We start from the raw sequence: 23,796 nt of genomic DNA on the forward strand, positions 1-23,796 counted from the left end.
TGGATAAGTTCATTTACCTTGATGGCATACTTTCCAGGGATGTCCACATAGATTATGAACTTGACACATGCATTGCCAGAGTTAGCTCAGCATTGGGAGGCTCTGAAAGAAAGTGTGGGAGAGAAGAGGTGTTATTAGGCTGACTACCAGGCTGAAGGTCTACAGAACCGTTGTGCTGACTTCACATTGTATGCTTGTGAAATCTGGACAGTCTAGCAGCACCATGCCAGAAAATGGAATTTCAATTTGAATGGTCTTGGGAAGATTCTAAACATTACCTGGCAAGATAAGGTACCTAACACTGAGGTCCTCTCTCAAGCTGAACTGCCAAGCATTCAAACTCTACTGCAGAGAAGGAAACATCTATGGCCGCATAGCCTGAATGCCAAATGTATGTTTACCCTAAAAGACTATTTTACAGAGAACTTGCACAAGGCAAGTGCTCACACAGAGATCAGAAGAAGCCGTACAAGGACACTTTCTAGGTCTCTCTGAAGAACTTTAGTATTGATTGTAAGACATGAGAAACAATGGCACAGGACCAAAGTGCCCACATCAATGAAGGTGCTGTGTTCTGTGAGCAAAGCAGAATCATGGGGGCAGCTATATGGCACAGTAAATAGAGCACTGGTCCTGGAGTCAGGAGAACCTGAGTTCAAAGCTGGCCTCAGACAGATGATACTCACTAGCTGTGTGACCCTGGGCAAGTCACTTAACCCCATTGCCAAAAACAAAAAACAAACAAAAAAAGCAGAATCACAGTAGCACAAAGGAAACATGAGATGCACAAATCCACAGACATCTCTATTCCAAATGTTCAAATGGACTATTTGTGCCTGACCTGTGGTAGAGCCTTTTGAGTTCCTATTGAACTGATCAGCCACAGTTGAACACACTGTACCTTGACCCCAGCATAATGATGTCATTGATCTTCTTCTGGTACAAAGGGCAAACAACCATAGTTTTGGTTTTAGATAGATGCTTTTCATGATATTAAGAAAAGATTCCTTTGTGCCAATACTTTGTAGGGTTTTTAGAATAAAAGAGTATTGTACTTTTTCAAAGACTTTTTCTGCTTCTATTGAGATGATCATCTGATTTTGGATGCCTTGGTTTGGTATGATTAATTATGTTGATTATTTTCCTAATGTTGAACCATCCTTGTTTCTCTAGTATTAATCCCTCTTGATCATAATTAATTACTTTTTAGACAAACATCTGTAATCTGTATGATGAGATTTTGTTTAAAATTTTTGAGTCAATGTTCATTTAATGATATTGGCCTATAGTTTTCTTTCCATATTTTATCTTTCCCTAGTTTAGGTATTTGAACTATATTTGTCTCATAAAAGGATTCTGGTAGGGCACTTTCATTCTCAATTTTTGAGAATAATTTGTGAAGTATGGGTACTGTCTTCTAAAAAGTTTGATAGAAATCTCCTGTGAATCCATCAGGACTAGGAGTTTTTTCTTTTGTAGTTCCTTTACAGATGGATTTATTTCCTTTTCTGAATTTGAATTATTTAAGATCCCTAACTGGTTTTCTGATCTATTTTTGAAGATATTTCTCCAATTTTTTAAATGTGTGCTTTATTTTGTTAGTATATAACCATGCATAATATGTTCCAGTTATTCTTATTTCACCCGATTTTGCTGTGATTTTTACCTTGCTCATTTGCTTTTTTATTTAGTTGATTTTCTATTCTTTTTCATCAGATTAGGCAAGGGTTTACCTATTTCATTGGTCTTTTCAAAGAACCACCTTTCAATTTTGTTTGTCAGTTCTGTAGTTGTTTGTTTCCAATTTATCTATTTCCCCTTTAATTTTTAATGCCTCTTCTCTTATGCCTATTTTGGGTTTGTTTATTTGTTGATTGTCTAATTTTTTAAGTGCATATTCAATTCATTAATCCTCTCCTTTTCTATTTTGTTCATGTATGTTTGTAAAAATATGATTTTTCCCCTGAGGACTGCTTTAACTTGCATCTCAAAAATCTTGTTATGTTTTTTATCACTATCATTTTCCTTTACATAGTTATTAATTGTGGTGGGGGTTTTTTGGGGGGGGGTTAAGTAACTTGCCCAGAGTCACACAGCTAGTGAGGGTTATGTGTCTGAGGCTGGATTTGAACTCAGGTCCTCCTAACTCCAGCACTGGTGCTCTATCTATTCATTGTTATTAATTGTCAGAAGATTTATTCTTTGACCCATTCATTATTTAGTATTTCATTGTTAAATCTCCATGTGGGATTGTAATCTTTTGTTTGTGGTCCCCCGAACCAAATACTATTTTGATGGTGTTATGGTCTATAAAGGATGTGTTAAGTAGTTCTGTCTTTTTACATTTGTTTGCAATATCTCTGTGCCTGGTCAGTTTTTGTAGAAGTTTCATGTGGTGTTGAGAACTATTTATATTCTTTTGTTGTCCCATTTAGAAGATGCCATAAGTCTTTTAACTCTAGTTTCTCCAAAAATTTGTTCAGTTCCAAATTTTTGCTTTGTTTATCTTTTCTGTTAGACTTGTTCAAAACTGAAAGAGAGCTATTGAAGTCTCCTATTGTGTTACTGTCTATATCTTTTTGTAGCTCAAATGTTTCCCTTATGGATGCTAAGGAGCTTATAAGTTTATTAAAGATATAAGTTTGTTGTCTATGGTTCCTTTCTACATCATATAGTTTGCTTGTTTATCCCTTTTTATATTTTGGATATTTGTTTTTGCTTCATTAGGTAGCATGATTGCAACTTCTGCTTTTTGGATTCATTTGAAGTATAGCAAATTTTTTTTTCCATCTCCCCAGTTTGATTTTGTGAATGTCTTTGTTTTTTAAATGCTTTTCTTGTAACCAACAGGTTGTAGGATTTTCTTATCCAATCTCTCACTCTTTTCAATTTTATTGGGTTCAGTTAAAGTTATGAGAATTAGGTTTATATTTTCCTCCATCTGTGTCTAATATTGCTTTTTTTTCAAATTATTATTTTTCACCTCCTACTCTAAAGAGAGTACTATGTCCTTTAATTTACTTTGCCTTAATCTTTTTAAAGGTGGCCTTGTTCTCACTGGTTCTTTTTCCCTTACCACTGATCCCCTCCTCTTATTTGTTAATCTCTCTCCTTTTGGGGCTTTACTTATTAGTTCCTTTTTTCTCCTACTTTTATCTGGTTTTACAATTCTTCCTCCCTTTTTTTCTCTCAGTCAAGTAGATTTCTTCTTCCTCTCCTCCCCTTCAACTAGTCTTGTTTGTTAATTTTTATTTCATTTTTTGTACCCATTTCCAAAAAGAAGTTTTCGCACTTTCTTCATCCATCTTCTCTATCTATTCTATATTCATTCTTTGATTCATGACCCCTAAAATTATCTGGTAGGGACCCTCCCCCCATTCTTGATTATGCAGCCCACCTCTGATCAGTACCTTCCCCCCGGTCACCTTTTCCCCCATTTGCCTCAAAATCTCCTTCCTGGGTCCATGCTCTCTCATTCTTCCAGGTTCCAGTTGCCCTCAGGAGTTCCAACTTCCCCTTTCCCAGGGTAGGGCAAGTAGACTTTTTAAACATCAAAACCCCCAAGCCATGCTGAGTGCAAGGTCCCCATCTCCCTTTATGGATCATCCCTCTTCACCCATAGGAGTGAGCATTCATCAGTGCGACCTCCTCCCACCTCTAAAGTAAGGCCTTTTTTTTTTCTCCCATCTCCTTCCACCCTGTCCAATTTAATCTTTACTCATGATATAGCTATCTGTCTTGTTGCCCTTCACTCCTACCCTCAATCCTCCATCATCCATCCATTTCCCAAGGCTCTCCAGCCCAGTGACATCAGACCAGCCTGGCCAATTCATTCTTTATTATTCAGAAGACATAAAAATCACTAGAAAAACTTTACAAAACAAGCCTCCAGTCACCCTCCCTGCCCGCTACAAGCAGTGCTCAGAGGAGAGAAGGAGAACCAATCTGGCGACTTTGGGATCCTTGGGGATGGTTGGAGGTGAGGCAAGGTAAGTGGGGTCAGGTCTGAGTTGCTGTGGGATTGGGAGAACTTGCCACTAGGCCAATGAGGGTCTCCTCTGTTCAGGATTTCACCTTGATATTGCCATCAACTCTGGGAACATTAGAGCAAGATGGGACTTCAGGGATTATCTGGTCTACCCCTCTTCATTAAACTTTCCCAAAGCTACACAGAAGAGCCAGGACTAAAACTCAGTTAGATACTCTTGCTATGATTACTACCAGTGGTGTGCTGTACATAAAACCAGAAGTTTACTAGCTATTGTGACCTTGGGCCAGTCTGTCTCTTGGGACTTGTTTCCTTATGTGTAAAATGAAGGGAGGTTTAATTAAATGGTCTCTAAGGTCCCTTCCAGCTAACAAATCTAGGATCTGTGATTCTGATGAATTGGTTGCCATCTTTTTTCTCCCACTGCCCCTGCCAATTGGCAGCCCTTTCCTCAGAGTAAGATGATTCCGTGTTCCACCAACACTGGTGGGTTGGTCCCAATCCTATGCCGTCAGGAGAGGCACCAAGCAGCTTTCGCCCCCTCCCTCACCTTCCACCTCCGTACCCCTACCTCCTCCACAAGAATAACTGTAAACAAATTGTGAAGTGCTGCACTTTCTTTTGTGAATGACTGTTGTCACTGACTATCAGTGTGCAAGCCCCAAGCCCCAGAAAAGAGAAACCCTCCCAGCCCTTTTGCAATGGCTAACATGGGAGGATAAAGTGGCCCATCCCTCCCACCCCTGACAGCCTACATTTCCTTAATGTCCTACCCCATCCTGCCCTCCCACCCCAGTCCCACCATTACCCCAAGGAGAAGGGAAGGGTATGGGATCTTCTCATCCTCTCCTCCCTTGTCCCACTTAATCTCTATTCTTGATCCCAAACCCCTCCCCTGGCCCCAGTGCCTCATCCCATGTTGGCAGACTGGTCAGAAACAGTCACAAGAGGTCAGAGTCCCTGCCCCAAACCCAACCTCAGTGGTGAAACTCGGACTGGACTGGAGGGTGCAGGATGCTGCCACAACTCCACCTGCCTTCACTTGGGGTTCTGGACTTCAGGGTAGTCATCTTCCTCCATGGGGGGAGAGAATTTCAAGTTGGGGCCAAAGAACTTGTCTTTCACAAAGAAGAATTTCTGTCCTGGGAGGAAATCCTTGTTGTCTGGGGCGTCCCGTTGTTCCTTGATCTCTTTCTGCCCACTGGGGTTGGGGTTTTTGACACTGCCCACAAAGAGTGGAAGGTGGGTGACATCATCGAAGATGAAAAAGAGGAAGGGCCGGTTCATGTTGACAGAGAAGAGGGACATGCGGGACATGACCGCGCTGGTGGCAGCAGATGCCTCCACACCAGCCTCGTCCAGCTGTAGAGTGGCCCGGTGCTGGACGCTGGACACCACAAGCTTCCTCTCTGAGATCCCACGTAGGTCTGGGTCATGGAACAGCTCTTGGAGGCCTGTCCAGAGGCAGAGGGAAGCTGGTCATTACTGTGAGAGGACTTAGCCCTCCCTTCCTAGAAACCTGTGCCCAAAGGGGAAACCTGGCCCATCTGCCCTTTGAGGGAGAGGGGCGGCAGCAGTCTGAGGTCCAGGGCATGGCCCTATGGCCGGACTCTTCCCACTGCCTTTATAGAAACATCCAGCCTCATGGCTAGAGATTTCCTTAAGCTTCCAGACCCCCTTATGGCTCCTGGCTCCTTGCTCCATTTTGGCCTGTTTATTGTTGTTTTGATAACTATTTGAGTACAACTGGTTTTCTTTGTAATCCAAAATATTATTTTGTGTGTTTAAAACCATAATTCTGAATAGGGGTCCATAGGCTTCCCTAGACTGCCAATGGGGCCCTTGAACCCTTTGGATAAAGTGAGCTAATATTTACAAAGTGCTTAACACAGTGCCTGGCATGTAGCAGGCGCCGTATAAGTACTTATTATTTTCTTCTCCGTGACACAAAAAATGGATAAAAACTCCTGGGCAAGACCAGACCTCTCTTTTTACTGAGGAAGCACCTGGGACAAGAAAGGGGAAGCGGCTGCCCCACACGATCTGGTGAGTCAGAGGCAGGCCTGAGGCAGAGAAGCGAGGAGTCCTGACTCCCAGGCCAGGGATCTTCCCCCCGGCCACACTCCCATTCCTCTTGCACGGAAATATAAGGTACCAGGTACATGAAGAGTACCAGGTTTCTGAGTCAGATAGAGGGAGTCAGGTGGCACGGACAGAGGTCTGGATTCAGATCCAGGAAAATCTGGGTTCAGACCCTGCCTCTGACACTTATCAGCTAGGGGACGCAGCCTCGCTGGGGCTCAGTTTCACCATCTGTAAAATAAGAGAGTTGGACCAGACATCCTTGAAAGTCTCTTCCTGCTCTAATTCTATGCTTTAATCTAGATTTGAATCTTGGCTTTGCTGTTTACAAGCTATATGACCTTGAGCAGGTCACATTTAACCTCTCTGGGCCTCAGTTTCTTCAACTGTAAAATGAGGGGGTTGAACTAGATGGTCTTTAGGATTTCCAGCTCTAAATTTAGGCTCCCCAGGGGCTCCTAGTAGGCCAGGATGAAGGGGATGTATCTAAGGGCTCGAGCCACTACTGTCTTCCCACCTTCCAACCTCTAGTTCCAGGAGTGGACTGAGAAGACAAATCCTAGACACGAGCTCTGTTCTCCCCCCCCCACACACACAGAGCTCTTTTCCTTGCCCCAATCCTAGATGGTCTTACCCAACTGGCCAAGGGTCGACACCAGGTCCATCTGGTGGTCCAGGTGCAGCTTGGGGAGCATCACTTCCGTGGGCCTCTCCTTCATGAAGGGCTGGTACAAGGCAGCCCCGCTCAGGTTGCCTAGCACCTGGGAGGCATTCCATTCAAACTGGCTGGGGACTACGGCCACAAAACTCATGTTGTTCTTGAAAGGGATCTGAGCCACCTGGGGGAGAACCAAGGTGGGCAGTGAGGTCAAGGACCCTGGGGGAAGCAAAGGGAGATATGGGGCCTGGGGGCCCAGAGAGAGAGCCCAGAGCAAAGAAGGGAAGCCATGCTCTGGGCCTCTAGACCACTGACCTGCATACTGTTGGCTCTTGTATATCTAAAGCCCTGCCTCTCCAGGCAGGTTTCTCGGAAGCCCCCGGGGATCTCAAACCCGAGGGGCATCAAGAACAAAGTCATCCCTGAATAAGACCCACCCCAGTGCCCCCCACTACAATATCATTGACACGTAGTGACCCAGCCTCTGCTGGAAGACTGTAAAGAGATGCTCACTTCACTCTGGCCCCGGCCATCTCCTCGCACCTTGTCTTTTGAATTTATATTTCCAACACTTAATAAATGCCTTTCATTCATTCATTCATTCAGAGGTAGCTAGGTGGTGCAGTGGATAGAGCCGGGCCTGGAGTCAGGAAGACCTGAGCTCAAATCTGACTTCACATACTTACTAGCTGTATGACCCTAGCTCTGTCTGCCTCAGTTTCCTCAATTGTAAAGTGGAAATAGTAGCACCCATCTCACAAAGTTGTTGTGAGGATGAAATGATATAATATTTGTAAAGCACTTAGCATGCTGTCTAGCACATGTGTTGTTCAGTCAATTTTCACCTGTGTTCAACTCTCCATGACCCCATTTGGGATTTTCCATTTCCTTCTCCATCTCATTTGACAGATGAGGAAACTGAGGCAAATGGAGCAGAGTGACTTGCCCAGTGTCACACAGTTAGCAAGCGTCTGAGGCTGGATTTGAACTCAATTCCTCCTGACTCCAGACACTGCACCACCTAGCTGCCCTGCCTGGCACATAGCGGGCACCCTGGCACATGGTAGGCCCTTAATAAATGCTTATTTCTTTCATTCATTCAATGAGGGAAAAACCCACTGCCTTGGAGGCAGCCTCATTTGGACAGCTCCCATTGTTAGCACATTCTTCCCTTGATCTGGCCTAAATCTGCCTCTCAGTGCCTTGCACTTATGGCTCCTAGCTTGGCGCTCTTCTGCCAGGCAGAGCAAGGCTGATCTCTTGTCCACATGACTACTCTCTGGTATTTGAAGACATGGATCGTACCTTTCTTGCCTGGCCTCCAGTCCTCTCACCGGTCCAACTGGTTCCCTCTGGATGTGTCCCAGCTTACTGCCATTGAGAGTAGGTTTCCTGTCATTTCTTTCTTTCTTTTCTTTTGTTTTAAATTTATTCTGTAATTTCTTAATCCTTGTATCTCAAGTCCATAACAGAAGAGGTACTTACTAAGTCTTTGTTTAATTCAATAAGGCTCTGACTTCCCCATGTGCAAAGAGGCTATTGGACTCCATGCCACAGAAGAGAAAGAGTCTAGGCATGGTGCACTGAGCATAGAATCATGGGACCTGTGTTTGAATCCCAACTGTGACACTTAGCCCCACCTCTGTAACCTCGGGTGGGTCACAAACTCTCTGGCCTCAGTTTTCCCACTTTGCTAAAGGAAGGTGGTGGATGAAGCGGTCTCTAAGATCCCCTCCTATTATAGGTCTACAATTATATAATCTCCAAGCTCCCTTTCGGTTTTAAAAAGCCAAGGATCCTATTGTGGGTGCTCAGGCTGCTGCTCAGACTACCCTCATTTTTGGTGCTTTGCGAAACCCCAGGAAATGCCCAGCTGAAGATGGGGGGATGTGGAACCCAGAAGAGAAAGTTAATGGGCAAGAAGTGGAAGGGAGAATAGAAAGTATTGTTTTCTCTGAGGTTTGTTTTGCATATAACGAGTTTGGCAGCATGCAGGACCAGGCAGTGCAGGGTAAGAAATGACCTCAGAGTCAGAAAGACCTGGGTTCAAGTCCCACCACTGCATGAAACTGGACCAGTCACCTCACCCCTAGCGCCTCTGGGAACTCTCCAAGAAGATGAGTTACAGGGCAGTAGCTGACCCGCATTCATAGAGGAACGTTCCTCATCTGGGAGTTCCCTATGCTAGATGCTAGTGGTCTGGTCCCTATCCACCATCCCTACAGTGACTCCAAATTCAGCGCTCCTTCCTCTAGAATGGGGGATGGATGAAAAAATGAACACACTGAAGACAAGTGAGTACGAGAAATTATGGGAATTAAGGGGAAAATTAGCAAAATGGAAATGAAATAGAACAATTGAATTAAGAAAGAAAATAAAGAGCTGAGATTTTGCAAAAAAAAAAACCAATAACATTGATAAACCTTTAGCAAATATAATCAGTCAGAGAAGAGAGGAAAACCAAATTGCTATAATCAGCAGAGAGAAGGAGAACACAGTGAATGAGTAATGCCGGGGTTAAAGGCCAAACGATAGAAACAGCCACAAATTCTATTAGAGATAACAATGATAGAGATATAGATATACGACATTATCAGAATTTATGGGATGCATCCAAGGCAGAACTCTGGGGGCAAATTGGTTTCCCTGAGGGCTGATATTAACGAGAGAGAAAAAGAGAAAATTAATGAGTTGAGTTGGCCATTTTAAAAATTAGAAAATGAGACTGGAGGATAAAGGAGGAGGGAAGAAGGAGCAGGAGGTTTTAAGAGTTAGAGGGAGCTGCCCGAATAGGAAAAAATCTTTGCATCGAATTTCTTTGATAAGGGTTTGCTATCTAAGATATATAAACAATGAATAAACATCTAAGACTAATAGCCATTTCTCTAATAGATAAATGGTCAAAGAACATGAACTAGCAGTTTTCCAAAGGGCTGCAAAGAACCACTATGTTTAATAGAAATGTATATGTACAGCCTATATCAGATTGCGCACCATCTTGGGGAGGGCAATGGGGAGAGAAGGGGAGAAAAATTTAAAATTCAAAAGCTTATGGAAGTGATTGTTGATAATTCAAAATAAATTAAATACAAAAATAATAAATAAAAAAAGAATTCACAATCACATAAAAAAATGCTCCAAATCACTAATAGTAAAAGAAATGTAGATCAAAACATCTCTTGAGGTTTCACCTCATGCACGGCAAATTGGCAAAAAGGACCAAAAATGGCAACAGTCAATCTTGGAGGAGTTGCAGAAAGATAGGCACTCTAATACATTGTTGGTGGAGCTGTGAAATGGTATGAGCATTTTGGAAAACAATTTGGAATTATGCAAAGGAAGTTAACCAAAATTGAATCAGACTCCCTCATTGGGCTTATACCTCAAGGAAACCAACAATAAGGGGGAAAAAAAGTCCTCATATACTCCAAAATATTTATAATGGCACTTTTTGTGATAGCTTAGAATTGGAAACAGAGTAGATGTCCATCAATTGAGGAATGGCCAAATGAATTGTGGTACATGAATGTAAGGGGATATGACTGTACTATAAGAAATGATGTGTGTGGGGCAGCTAGGTGGATAGAGCACTGGCCCTGGAGTCAGGAGGACCTGAGTTCAAATCCAGCCTCAGACATATAATACTTCCTAGCTGTGTGATTCTGGGCAAGTCACTTAACCCCAATTACCTCACTAAAAAAAAGAAGAAGAAGAAGAAGAAGAAGAAGAAGAAGAAGAAGAAGAAGAAAAAGAAAAAGAAATGATGTGTGGGATGAATACAGAGAAGCAAGGGAAGAACTACATGAATTGAACAGAGCGGAAGAAGCAGAGCCGAGAAAAGAATATACACAGTGACTGCAACAATGTAAATGGACAGAACAACTACACACCAGAAAACCAAAAGTAAATGTAACCCAATTAAAAAGTTCAAGTAAGACTCAATTGAAGAGGTATGAGAAGACAGCCCCAACCTACCCCTTGCTGGAGGTGGGAGGTCCACAGGTCTTAAACATTGCACAGGTTTTCAGACTTTTTCAATGTATTGATCAGTTGTGCTGATTTTTTTTTTTCTTCCTCTCTAAAAAATACTATTTGTCTTATGGGATGGCTCTCTGGGAGGGATACATGGGATATTATGGTGGTGTAAGAAACAGAAGGCATCAATAAAAACTTTTTTTTAGAAGAGTCAAAGAAGCAAGTTGACTGGTCACCAAGCCAAGCAGATGGCTAGGTACTCCTGAGGCCTCTTAGCCCCAGTGACCATGGACTATCCCATAAGCAAGAATGGATTTAAGGAGTACTTGGAGACTGAGCCCCTCCTATACCCCAAAGAGATCAATGATAGAGAGAAAAGACCTGTGAATACAAAAATTTTTATAGTATAGCAGCTATTTCTGTGGTGGCAGAAAACTGGAAGCTAAGGGGACACCCATCCTTTGGGAAATAGTTGAATCAGTGATGATATATGACAGTAATGGAAAATGAGTTTGAACCATAAGACATAGCTTTAGAGAAGTCTGGAAAGACTTGTACAAACTGATGCAGAGTGAAGTGAGCAGAACCAAAAGAACAACTGATGCAGAAACAAAGTTGCAAAGATAAACAACTTTGAAAGACCTAAGAACTTTGATCTGTGCAATGACCAGCCAGGATTCCTGAGGACCCATGACACAGCCTGTTCCCAACCTCCTGCTGGAGAGGTAACAGACTCGAGGTGCATAATGAGACAGACATTTTTGAAAATGAACCTTGTGGGGAATTTGTTTTGCTTGACTGTGCATATTTGTTGCAAGGGTTTTCTTTTTCCTTTTCTTTTCTTTTACAATGGATGGAATGTGGAAAGAAGAAAAAATACATGTTTGTTAACTTAACAAATCAACTTCTTTAAATAAAACTAAGCACTTACCACTCATCCTGGAACAGATCAAGCAGAGCCCACCCTCACTCTGTCCTCTCCAGAGCCCTGAATGTCTTTTGCCATCCTTCAATGTCCAGGCTCCAGAGTCCCTGGCATCTCAAGAAAGGGGACCCGGGCTAAGCCAGCTTGAGGCTCTCACCTTCCCCTCCTCCCTGTGCCACTCACCAGTACATCTGCCTGTTCCAGCAAGAACCAGCGCAGAGGGTATTTCTTGGCCTTCATCATTACCACGGGGACTACATACTTCTCATCCAGATGAAAAACATCAGTCTTGGTCAGGCTGGGATCAAACTTGGTCTTCCAGAAACCTGCAGCCAAGCAGAATGGAGGAGCTACCAAGACTGGCTGGTCTCTGTGCAAAGAGCACTAGGTTGGGAGTCAGGAGACCAGGGTCAGGTACCAAGGTCTGCATCCTACTCCCTGTGGGAAAGGGCAAAATCATTTGCCCTTTCTGGCCCTCAGTTTCCTTCTCTGTAAAATGAAGGGATTAGATGAAAAAACCTCAAGTTTCCACAGCTTCAAACTCAATGGTACTCACTCTCCATCACTTCCTCATAGCCATCCCCTTGCCAAATCTAGAGCCTACCCCCACAGCATCTCCTGCATTCTTTCCCTTCCCTCCATCTCCACCCACACTTGCAGGGGTGGGCAGCCTGTGGCTTTGAGACCACATGTGGCCCTCTAGGTCCTGAATCCAAATGGATTCAGTCAAAAGGCCACACTTGAGGACCTTGCAACTAGCCCCCCCACCCCAATTCAGCCCCTCATTTCCTCTCTTCCTGGATTATTCAAGGAGCTTCCTAAATGGTCTCCCTGCCTCCAGGCCACTGTCCAACAAATGCCAAAGCCACATTCCCAAAGTCCAAGTCTGACCATATCACCTCTATTCCTCTAGGGTGAATGTCTGACATGCAAAGCCCTTCACAGCCTGGCCTTGGCCTGCCTTTCCAGATCAGACTTGGAGTATGCATTACTCTACAATCCAGGCAAACTAGCTTGCTTGCTTGTTATCCCTTACATCTCCCACGTCTTGGTCTTTGCATAGCCTATGTGTCCCCTGTGCCTGGAAGTCACTTCCTGCTCCTAACTCTCAGAATCCTTTACCCCCTTCAAAGTTGAGCTCAGCTCCCATCAGCTATAAGAAGTCTTTCCTACTCCCTGCCCTACTCTGCCAGCTGCTGACTTCTCCCCATAATTACTTTTTATTTGTATTTTATATAAAAGAGCCTTCTTCTACGTGTATAATATTATTTCTCCAATAAGATGCAAGTCCTTGAGGGAAGGAACAGGTTTTATTTTTGTTTGAGGATCTCTAGTGCCTGGTACAGTAACTGGCACATTTTTTAAAAAATTTAGACTAGATCTGTGATTTCCTTATTCTAGGGCAGAGGTGTCAAACTCCTGAGTGCAGCCCCAACTAGATTCAAATATAATTGGGGACTGTTTGACAAAATAAATCAAAATGCGATACAACATAGATAATGTTAATTTGTGGTTTTCTAGGTCAATATATGGGGCAGCTAGGTGCTGGTGTCGGGAAGACCTGAGTTAAAATCCAGCCTCAGACACTAGTTATATGACCCTGGGCAAGTCACTTAACCCTGTTTGCCCCAGTTTCCTCATCTGTCAAATGAGTTAGAGAAGGAAATGGCAAACCCCTCCAGTATCTTTGCCAAAACCCCAAATGGGGTCATGAAGAAGCAGGTACCACTGAAAAAGACCAACCAAAAGCAACAACAGTCAACATGCATCCCAAAGACCCATTTCTATTTGAGTTAGACACCAGTGATCTAGGGAACTTCCAGTGAGAAAACAACCTCTTAAATGCTGGACAGCTCTTGGAGCTGGGGAGCTGCCTGGCATTCCGAGAGGCCAAAAGATTGGCCCGGAGTCACTTAATCGGTGTACCTGAGAGGCTAGAGTTGAGACTAAACCAGGTCTAACCGAATCCTCAGCCGGCTTTCTACTCACGAAGTCATGGCACTAATCACCTAATTAATGCAAATTAATGAACTAATACTGGTTAATTAGTATGGTAACACTTTAATGCTGGTTCAATTAACCGCTGATCAACTAGTAGTTATTAAGTATCTCCTATGTGTCAGCCACTGTGAGAAGTACTGGGGTTACAAAAACAAAACAATCCCTACTCCTAAAAGCTTAGTTGTAACAGGGGAGACAAGAAAGAAATGGATATGTATATTTACATGTATATATATATGTATGTGTATGTGTGTGTATATGTGTATGTGTATATGTACATGTATGCATATGTTATGTGTGTATGTGTAAAGAGAAAAAATTCAAGTGCATACAAAGTGGTTAAATCCAAGTCATTTGAGCCTTTGTGGGGAGGGTGATCAGAAAAGGCTTCCCGGCACTTGATTTACATCTTGAAGGGAAGAGAGGAATTCTTGGGGGTGAAGGTGAGAAGGCGGTGAATTCCAGGCACGGGGTGCACAAATGAAAAGACACAAAGATGGTGGATGGAGGAAGGGAGGGAGGCCAGTTTGGCTGGATGGAGAGTGTGTGGAGGAATAATGTCCAATGAAGCTGGAATGATGAATGGGGGCCAGGTCGTGAGGCGACCTAAAAGGTAAATAGGAATTTCTGTTTCCTCCTACAGCCAGACAGAAGCCCCTGGAGTTGAGTAGCGTAGTGAAGTGGTCAGATATGCACTTAAGGAAAATGATTTCATCAGCAGTGTTGAGGATGAACTGGAATATGGAGAGAATGGAGGCAGGGAGGCCACTGTAATACTTCAGACAAGAGGTGACATGGGCCTTCACTAAAGTGGCAGCTGTATGAGGTAGAGAGAACATGTCAGAGTCAATAGAAGGAGCTAGAAATAGAAAGATTAGGCACCTGATGGGCTATGGGAAGAGTGAAAGAGTCTAGTAAAAAGCTGAGGTTGGGGCAGCTATGTGGCAGAAGTGGATAGAGCACTGGGCATGGAGACAGAAGGGCCTGAGTTCAAATCCAGCCTCAGACACTTGCTGTGTGACCCTGGGCAAGTCACTAAACCCCGATGGCCTCAAAAAAATTGCCAAGGTTGCAAAGATGGTGATTGGAAGGATGGTGGTGCCTTCTACAAATAGAGGGGATTTGGAGGAGGAGAGGGTTTAGAGGAAAAGATAATGAGTTCTGTTTTGGATGGGTTGATGTTGAGATGTTGATAAGACATTCAGCTTGAAGTGTCCAGGAGGCAATTGGTGATTTGGGCCTGAAGGAGCCTCCTAGGGCAGAGACTTAGGGTGGATGCTTAGATCTATGAGTCATCTGCCTTTGAGATGATAATTGAAACCATGGGAACTGATGAGGTCACTAAGAGAGAAGCCTGGGAGGCCTAGGACAGAGCCTTGGGGAACACTCACACTTTCTGATTCTTGATTCTCTGATGGCTGAATGTCCATTCAGCTCTAACAATTTGCGCATCTATGGGAGTTTCTTCCCCACCACCACCCCAGACTAACTAAAAGGGAGCAGCCAGGCAGGAGGCAGAGCTGTGACTGTGTTTGGGACCCTGGAGATGCTGGCTATGGCCAACTGGCCATTTTTCACAGATAGATGAATATCTTATCTACTGCCAATCTCTCTCCAGAAGCTGGCTTCTCCCACCTCCTGCCACACACTCAGGGTGCTATGTCCTTCCCTGGCCGTATTCTCTGGGGGCCTCCACCTCCCATCCCTCCTCTTCCCAGGGCTTCTGATCCTACCACACGGCTGGCACCACCAGGGATCTTCCCTTGTAGGCTCAGCCTTCTGGGGGCTCCCAGGGCTGCAGTGAATGAGGGAGGGGGAAGGAAAGAGAAGAGGCATGATGGGGGGCAATCTTGGCACATGCTGGCTCCTACCCTGAAAATACACGGCATTAAGGAGTAGCATCACTGTGTTTGCTGGGAGCTCCGACAGAAAGTTCTCAATCTTCCCCTGTGTGGCCTCCTTCACCCATTGGTTGATGACCTGAAGGTCATCCTTCTCGTTCCCTTTTAAGATGGCGGGCTTCGCACCAAAAAATTTCTCTGACTGCTCCAGGAATTCCTGTTTGACTGGGAGGCCTGCGGAAAGAAGCCAGATAAAGCTATGTTCAGAGATCAGCGTTGGAAAGAGGGGTGGATGTGGAATCAGGGAAACCCCAGTTCTGCCACTTACTAGCGTGGGCTTGTGCAAAGAACCCTGGACTCCAAGCAAAAATACCGGGGTGGGAGCATCCCCTTGCTGGCTGTGAGCCTGTGGGTGAGTTGCTAAACCTCTCTGAGCCTCACTTTCCTCTTCTGTAAAACAGACAAATTCTCCACACATTCTCTCTGTCTCGTTGGGAGTTATGAGTGAAGAGTAAGCCAGTATCGAGCACACACACCTTTTTCCAGGTACATCTTGGAGGCCATGCGTAGGGCTGTGCGGCCCACCTCCTGGCGGGCGCCATGTAGCGTATGATGCAGGCAGGACAAAGATTCTGCACGCAGGACCTTTTGCAGTTGCTGGGCCGTCTTAGTCTTGGCTCCTGGAGAACACGCCGGCTGTGGTCCCATTGGGGGTATCACCAGGCTGGCACACCCCCCCACCCACATCCCACCTTCGCAAGCCACTGCACCAGATACCGCCCCACTCTAAAAGGGGGGTAAGGAACCATGCCCCACAAAAGCCCCTCTTAGTTCTCACCTCCACACCTTTGCTCCTATTCTTGTGCCCTACCTGGGATGTTCTCCCCTCCTTTCCTTAATCTGCCCCTCCTTTGAAGCCCAGCTACAGCCCCAGCATCTTGGTACCTAGGGCATAGGCTGCCCTCTATGGTCCTCTAACTATTTTTGTGTGAGTCTCCTCTACCTTGAAAGCAGGGGTGCTGTCTCCCACTTGTGCCCTCATATCTCCCAGCTGAGCACTGAGTCCATAGTAGGCACTCAATAAATGTATCATTAATTTAACAGAGAGCATTGTTCTGTCCCCAGTCCCCCTAGCATAGTACTGAGTACATAGTAGGCACTCAATAAATGCGTCATTAATTTAACAGAGAGGATGTCTGTCCCCAACTCCTTTCTGATAGGAAACCCTGAGAGTAACCCTTCCCCCAGACATCCCAGGAGGGGCCACATGGCATATGTAGTCAGCATCTGAGGCAGCTGGGAAATTCAGGGATTTCCTACTCATTCCGATTAGACTGGGTTGAGGGTACTCCTGCCAGCTCAATCACTGATTCACTCTGTGACCCTGGACAACTCACTCCCTGACCCTCAAGTTTCCTCCTCTGTAGCAAGAGGGAACTGGGCCGACTGATCCCTGGGGTACCTCCCGGCTCTCCCATTTTAGGGTTCTGCCCCCTCTGAAGCAGGGGGTCGGCCCAGTTACCTAGTTCAAGATGATATAATGCTAAAGCAACACTGAGGGGCGACAGGACCACATTGGGGCTCGTGGATGTCTGCAGGACTTTGGCAAACAGGTCTAAAGTGAACTCCATCATGGCCTCGGCCAGCTTGTGGGTCTGCTCTGCTGAGGGTGTCTCCTTGCAGCCAGTCTCCACTCTCTGCCAGGCCTCCTCTAAGGGCAGCAGGCAGCTGTGCACCCTCGGGAGGGGATCGTGTGTTGGAGCCCCAGAGATGAAGGCATCTGCTCTACTGGGGTGCTCCTGGGTGTCCGTGGGAAAGTTCAAAGCCCCAGAATTTTCTGGTGGCCCCATGGAACCCACTGGTGTCCTGTCTGAATCCTGGAGGAGAGAAAGGAGAGTCAGGAAGAATGAGAAAGTGAGCCATGGTCCTATTTCCTCCTGACGACGCACTGTGCTAAGGAGAGAACATGGGCCTGAAGTCTGAGGGCCTGAGGCGCTGCCACTTACTACCCATGTGACTTTAGGCAAGTTATCCTCCTCTGTAAAAGGAGGGAGGGTGGATCACATGACCTCCAAGGTCTTTTCCAGTCCTAGAGCCAGGATCCTGAATCCATTGGGGATCCCAGAAAACCTCACAAGCACATAAGAGTATCAGTAACCAAATAACCACATGTGGTTTGAGGGGGCGAGGGAGAAAGTCAAGGAAAATGTTGCCTTAATACGGAGCAGAGATCTGGAGATGAGAGGCCACCCGCCACCAAGGACCTCTTAATCGCCAAATCTCCCGGCCTTTTCCCAGTCCTTCCCCTTCTTGGCCTCTCTGCAGCTCTTCACACTCTCTTGTCCAGGATTCTCTCTCTCTCTCTCTCTCTCTCTCTCTCTCTCTCTGTCTGTCTCTCTCTCTCTCTCTCTCTCCCTCCCCCTCCAAGGTCTCCTCCTCCTACCTCTCTGACCATTCCTTCTCAGTCTCTTCTGCTGGATCTTCATTCAAGTCATACCTGCTAACTGTGGGTGTCCCTCTTCACCTCTCCTCTATTTCACTTGGTGATCTCATCCACTCCCATGGATTCATTCTTCATCCTTTTGCTGGGATTCTCAAATCTACCTGTCCAGCCCTACCCTCTCTCCTGACCTCCAGTCTTACATCTCTACCTGTCTCTTGGATATCTCAAATTGGATGCCCTGTCGATGTCTTCAACTCAACATATCCAAAACTAAACTCATTCTCTCTCTTCCCAAACCCTCCTCTCTCCCTGACTTGCCTACAATTGTTGAGGGTGCCATCTTCCTCCTCATCACTCTGGCTGGCAACCTAAGTATCATCCTCACCTCCTCAAGCTCTCTCACCCTCCCATACCCAATCTGTTGCCAAGCCTTGTCAGCCTCCACCCGCAGTATCCAGCATATACATCCCCTGATGCTGCCACCACCACGGCACAGGCTCTCGTCACTAATGCAAAAGTCTTCTGTTGGTCACCCTGATTCATGCTTCTCCCCACTTCAGTCCATCCTCCACTAAGCTATCAAACTGACCCACATGGATACCTCAAACGACCCTCCTTGACACATTTGGAACCCCACCAGTCCTTAGTATCACCCCTTCCTGAATGTCACCTTATTTCCCCTTCTCTCTGGACCTTTGCCATTGGCTCTCAGTCCTGATTGCTGACCCTCCCGATGGGTCTCCCCACTCCTCTCTTGCCATGCCTACTCTCTCTAGGTTGTGTGCCCCAGCATGTAACCCCTCATCCCTCTGGCAAACAGAACCATAGCATTCTTTTAGAATCACAGATTAAGAGCTAGAAGGAATCTGAAAGGCCATCTAGTCTGACCTCCTCATGTTACAGATGAGGAAACTGAGGCTGAGGGTGTGAGAGTAACTTGCCTATGGTCACACAGGTAATATGTGTCATTGGCAGGATTTGAATACAAGTCATAGGATCTTAGATGTAGAGCTGGAAGGGACTTCAAAGCCTACATGTGAAGAAACTGAGGCCTCGAAAGGAAAAGGGTTTTGCCCAAAGTCACAATGTACGGACTAAGTGGCAGGGCCAGGATGAGAGCCCAGGATTAGGAGGAAGCAAAGAGGTGTTTGGGGGCCACTCCTGGCAGACCCTTGGTGGTGGGGCTTTATGAAACTGAGATGTTTCCTGAGTTGTCCTCTTGATTTCACTCCTTGCTCCATCCCTCCTTTAATGCTAATTCCTCTCTCTCTTCAGAACTGCTGTCCCCTTCCCTTTCACCTTTCCCCATTACTAACTGAGAAATAATGCCCGTGCCAAAGATGCCAATAGCTGATAATGCTTTGATAACAAAGTTCCTTCCCTTATATATGAATTATATCCCAGGGCTCTGTCCAGGGGTCCTTCATCTCTTCATCTCTCTCTCTGTCTCTGTCTTTATCTTTGTGTCTCTGTCTCTTTCCTATTTCTGTCTCTTTTCTATCTCATTCTCCCTTTTCTATCTCTGTCTCTGTGTTTCTTTCCTATTTCTCTTCTTTCTCTTTTCTCTCTGTCTCTGTCTCTTTTCTATCTCATTCTCTCTTCTCCTATTTCACTTTTCTCTCTCTCTCTCTCTCTCTCTCTCTCTCCCCCCCCCCCCCTTGGGTTTAATTATCACTTCTATGCCAATAACTATCAAATTCACATCTCCAACTGCCTGCTGGACATTTCCACCTGGATGCCCTACAGGCATTTCAAAATCAACATGTCCCAAAGGGAACCAATTATCTTTCCCCCAATCTCATTTCAGAGTTTTAAATGTTTCCCATTCCGGCTCAGCCTACTGCTGTAGGCTAATTACACGTCAGTTCCCCTCACTAACTTGGCATCCAGCCCAATCGTCCCATCTGCTGTTGCCCCTATAGGGTAGTTCATCTGCTGTAATCTCCAGCCTACATGCCTTTGCACAGGCTGACTATCCTCCCAGACCCAGAATACTCTCCCTCCTCAATTCTACCTCTCCCAAGTCCTGATTCACTTGAAGGCAGCCCAAGTACCACCTCCCTCAAGAAACCATTTCCAACTCAGTTGTCAGTCCCCTCCCCCAGCCCCACCAAAATCACTCCGAATAATCACTTTATTTTGTGAAGTCCTTGTAATTACTTTATCTGTGAATATTTTATTATTTATTTGAATTATTTTATCTGTGAATCCTGCAGTAGAATTCAAACTCCCTGAGGGCAGGCACTTTGTTTTGTCCCCAGCATAACTGGGCAGGTAATGGGGGCCAGGGGAAAAGGCCTCCCTGGTGGCTCTCCAACCACACGCTTGCTTGTGCTTGTGGAATACGCCAGACCCCCACTTCTACCCTGAAACTCGAGCTCCCGTTACTGGTGAATCACTTTGGGGCCCTGACCCAAGGGCTGGCCCCTTGTTTTCTCTGCTCCATTCTTCTCACCACTGGGCTCCCATTACCTGGTTGCCTGACTTGAGGAGGAGAAGCAGGGGTACTTTCTCCTGTTTCTGCCCCTCCATAACTGCATCACGGACTGGCTCCTGGAACAGGAAGCATATTGAGACGCTACCTCCTTTCAGAAAGCCCAACCACTACCCCTCTTGATCTGGAGCCTACAAGAAGGCTTGTCCCTTCCCCAGCTTTCCTCTCCTACTAAGTCAGGGGTCCCAGCCTGGGGCAGATGCTTCCACAGTATCCATACCCCATCTCCCTATGACAAAGCCCTTCTCCAGTTAACAGGAGGAAAGCAGTAGGCAAGGCACAGTGAGCAGTATCTCCTACCCCCCAACCCTCCCACAACCTCAGAACCCCTTCCAAAGGGCTTGTGCTCTCTCTGTCTTTCCCCACCCCATCCCTATTTCCCCACTTCCCAAAGGGGTCTCGCCAGCCCGCCGTCCTTACTGATAAACAGGATCTAGGCAGGACAGACAGGCCAAGCAGCAGGAGGGCCCAGATCGGGGGTGCCATGGTCCTGGAACAGGGGAGACAATTTGTTATCCATCCTTATCTCAGGGCAGCACATGCTTTCACACTCCCCTTCCATCTCCCCAGGGCGAATCCTATCCCCTCCTTCCAAGTCCAGCTCAAATCCCATCTCCTTCAAGAAGCCTGAGGACCACAATGACCTCTGAACCAGGATCATCATTCAGCATTTGGCATACGCTCTTACCTGTCAGCTAGCAGTGACATGGTGCTTTACGTTTTACAATGCGCTTTACATAGTTTATCTCATTTGATTCTCACAAAAACATGAGTGCTATTATTACCCTCATTTTACAGATGAGGAACCAGAGGCTGAGAAAAATCAATGACTTGCCTAGGGTCACACATCTCTGATGTGTCCAGGGCAAGATTGGTCTTCCTGACTCCCATTGGCACTGTCTGCCCCTCACCCAGATGCCAGATGAGATGACTGGCCTGAGGCCTTCCAGCTCCAAAGCTACATTCCTATGACCTTTACACAATAGTTGACTGGTCAGTGGGAAGAGTTGGAGGGAAAGGAGCATGTTAGAAGATTCTTGGGTACCACTTGCTCCCACATGGCATGGGGCCTTTTTCCTACCCTGGTTGGGGTAGGTAGTGACCAGAACTGACTTAGACCAGGGCCATTTCCTACACCCCTTTGGTGGAAACCCTATGTAAAGAAGGCAGTAGAGAGAAACTCCTGCCCACTTCCCAGAACCCACGGGGCCCTTCTCCCTCCTTGCTAGTAACTCTGGCTGAAGGCCCAGAGCTCCCTGAGGTTGTGAAAGGCCTAGATAAGGAGGACTCCACTCCAGCATTCCCATTGTCTGTCCACTCCAGGCTTGCTCTCTCCAGCCTGCTCCAGCCTCTTCTACTCTCAACATAGATCCCTCCCGGCCTCATGTGCCGCCCCCCCCCCCCCAGATAAGAAGGAAAAGTAGAGGCCATGGGGCCCACCTAAGCTGCTCTGGTGTGGCTCTCTGCAGACCACTGGCCTCCCACAGCAAAGTTAGGCCCTCGAGATGACGGACAGCCCTAACCCTGTAAGGGAGAGAGTTCGCATGACCCAGTTGGAAAGAGCATCAGGCCTGGAGTCAGATGAGACGGGTTCAAATTCTGTGCCTAATATTTATGCTTGTGTTAGCCTGGCCAAGTTACCACCTCCCCAGACCTGTTTTCTCATCTAAAAAATAAGAGATGGGACTGCATAGCTTCTCAGGCCCCTTCCAGCCTTAGACCTAGGATCATTCAGGGTTTAACTCCATCAGTTCAAGCTTCCCTGGCCCCAGAATCCAGCTCTCTGGCCCAGGTTACACACTGGATCCCTGGGGGATTTGCAGCCCAACCCCCCCACCCCAACCTTCAGGCCTACCCACTTACCTTGTCAGGCTCCTGGATGTTGTGTACGACGTGTCCACTTTGACACTGTCCTGGGCTCTGGCCCCAACTGCTGCCCTGCCCAGCCCTCCCACCCTGACCTTTGATCTCAGTCTTTTTCCAGATTTCTCTCCCTTTCAGCAAATATTGACCGACACATCCATTTAAACATTTGTATAGAGGCCAAGCCCCCTTTCCTGTTTAGTTTTCTGGTGTTCTCCTTCCCACCCCCACCCCCAGCTTGGGGGCCCAAATGGGGACCTGACAAGACAGTTTTAGGATCACTGTGTCCTAACCCACGGAGAGGCCCATGTCCATGAGTGGCCCCTAACCATCGAGGGAACAGGTCAGAACCAGTGCAGAGGCCCGGCCAGTGGAGCTGGGGCAGAGACTGGGCAGCCCAAGCCTGACCCAAGCAGCACTGTGAAATACAGCACGCTCTACCACAAGCACTGGCCTGACCGCCCTCTGGAGAGGTCTGGGTTCCGTCACCTAGCGAAGCCAGCGGTGTGACCTTGGGCAGGTCCCAAGCTCAGCATCACCTCTGCAGAAGGAAGGGGCTGGACTTACGGTCTGAAACTCTGCCCGAGACCCAGGGGGGATGGGGCATAACCCTGTCACCCCAATGGGCCAGAACCCAATGTCCAGGCGCCTGTTGCCTGTCTGGGGCCCAGGCAGTCACTTTTCTCCAAAGAACTCAAGGCTGGTGGCTTCCTGCTCTCCAGTTCCACCAGCTAGCCTGGGTGACAAGTCCATTTTGACCCACTGCCATTGGTTAGGGGGATCCCAAGCCTGGGACTGCTTGGTGAGCCGAGGCTGGGCCCGGCCCCCACAGATGGGCAGCAGGCCTTTCCCCCTCAGAGAACCTTCATTTGCTCTAGCTCTTGTGCGTACCTATTCAGGCGCCGTCTCCTCCATGAGAACGTGAGCTTGTAGAGGGCATCCCTAGAGTCTGACACCGTGCTAGGCACACGCTGCGCTTAATGCCTACTAATTAACAAGTTAGGGACTTCTCTCTCTACTCCTAGCCCCAATGGGGACAGACACCACTCCTATGAAAATCCTCTAACATCCACATGCTCATTTCTTTCAACTTGACCGCTGGGTTTTCTAACTTGTCAGTCAACTTTAATGCTGTGAGGGCTTACTACAGGCTCCACACTGAGGATACACCTGGAACTTTGCTGGGTGAACCCAAGTGACTCAATCCCACCGAGCAGGCGGGCAAGGCTCACCTTCCTTTACGGGTGGAGTTTTGGGATCCTAAGGCTCCACAGCACCTGGCGCCACCACCACTTGATTGCTAGGGATGTTGGGGTCTCCACTAGCTTTCTGGGCATCCTTCAGCTAAAACTGAGGGGGGTGGGCCGCACAGCACCGGTCCCTTAAGGAAGGGCGCCCATCCTTTTCTTAGGGAGGCTGGAACTCATTAAGGGAAGTGGTTTCCTCATAAGGCTGCCTATTTTGATCTGATAATGGGCCTGCTTCCTTCCTGCCCCTCCTACTGTACCCCAGCCCCCACATCAACA

General features: G+C 46.7%; 1 protein-coding gene across 3 annotated transcripts; it reads right to left on the minus strand.

Annotated features, from left to right (window-relative positions):
* Nucleotides 1-4,785: 4,785 nt before the first annotated feature.
* SERPINF2 (serpin family F member 2) lies at nucleotides 4,786-23,606 on the minus strand. Of its 3 annotated transcripts, none has more exons than XM_027861590.1 (9): nucleotides 23,503-23,606; nucleotides 20,828-20,897; nucleotides 20,386-20,466; nucleotides 16,993-17,347; nucleotides 16,007-16,150; nucleotides 15,501-15,704; nucleotides 11,812-11,954; nucleotides 6,705-6,909; nucleotides 4,786-5,442 (listed from the first exon to the last, which is right to left on the minus strand). In XM_027861590.1, exons 2-9 carry the CDS (start codon nucleotides 20,891-20,893, stop codon nucleotides 5,027-5,029), a joined length of 1,614 nt encoding a protein of 537 aa, XP_027717391.1. In that variant the 5' UTR covers nucleotides 20,894-20,897; nucleotides 23,503-23,606; the 3' UTR covers nucleotides 4,786-5,026. The 3 variants fall into 3 exon arrangements, with proteins under 3 accessions (XP_027717391.1, XP_027717393.1, XP_027717392.1); XM_027861592.1 differs by lacking the exon at nucleotides 23,503-23,606 and adding an exon at nucleotides 22,271-22,348; XM_027861591.1 differs by lacking the exon at nucleotides 23,503-23,606 and adding an exon at nucleotides 21,848-21,913.
* Nucleotides 23,607-23,796: the final 190 nt, after the last annotated feature.

This window comes from Vombatus ursinus, unplaced genomic scaffold, assembly GCF_900497805.2.
Source record: "Vombatus ursinus unplaced genomic scaffold, bare-nosed wombat genome assembly UNPS02014768.1, whole genome shotgun sequence".
Taxonomy (NCBI): domain Eukaryota; kingdom Metazoa; phylum Chordata; class Mammalia; order Diprotodontia; family Vombatidae; genus Vombatus; species Vombatus ursinus.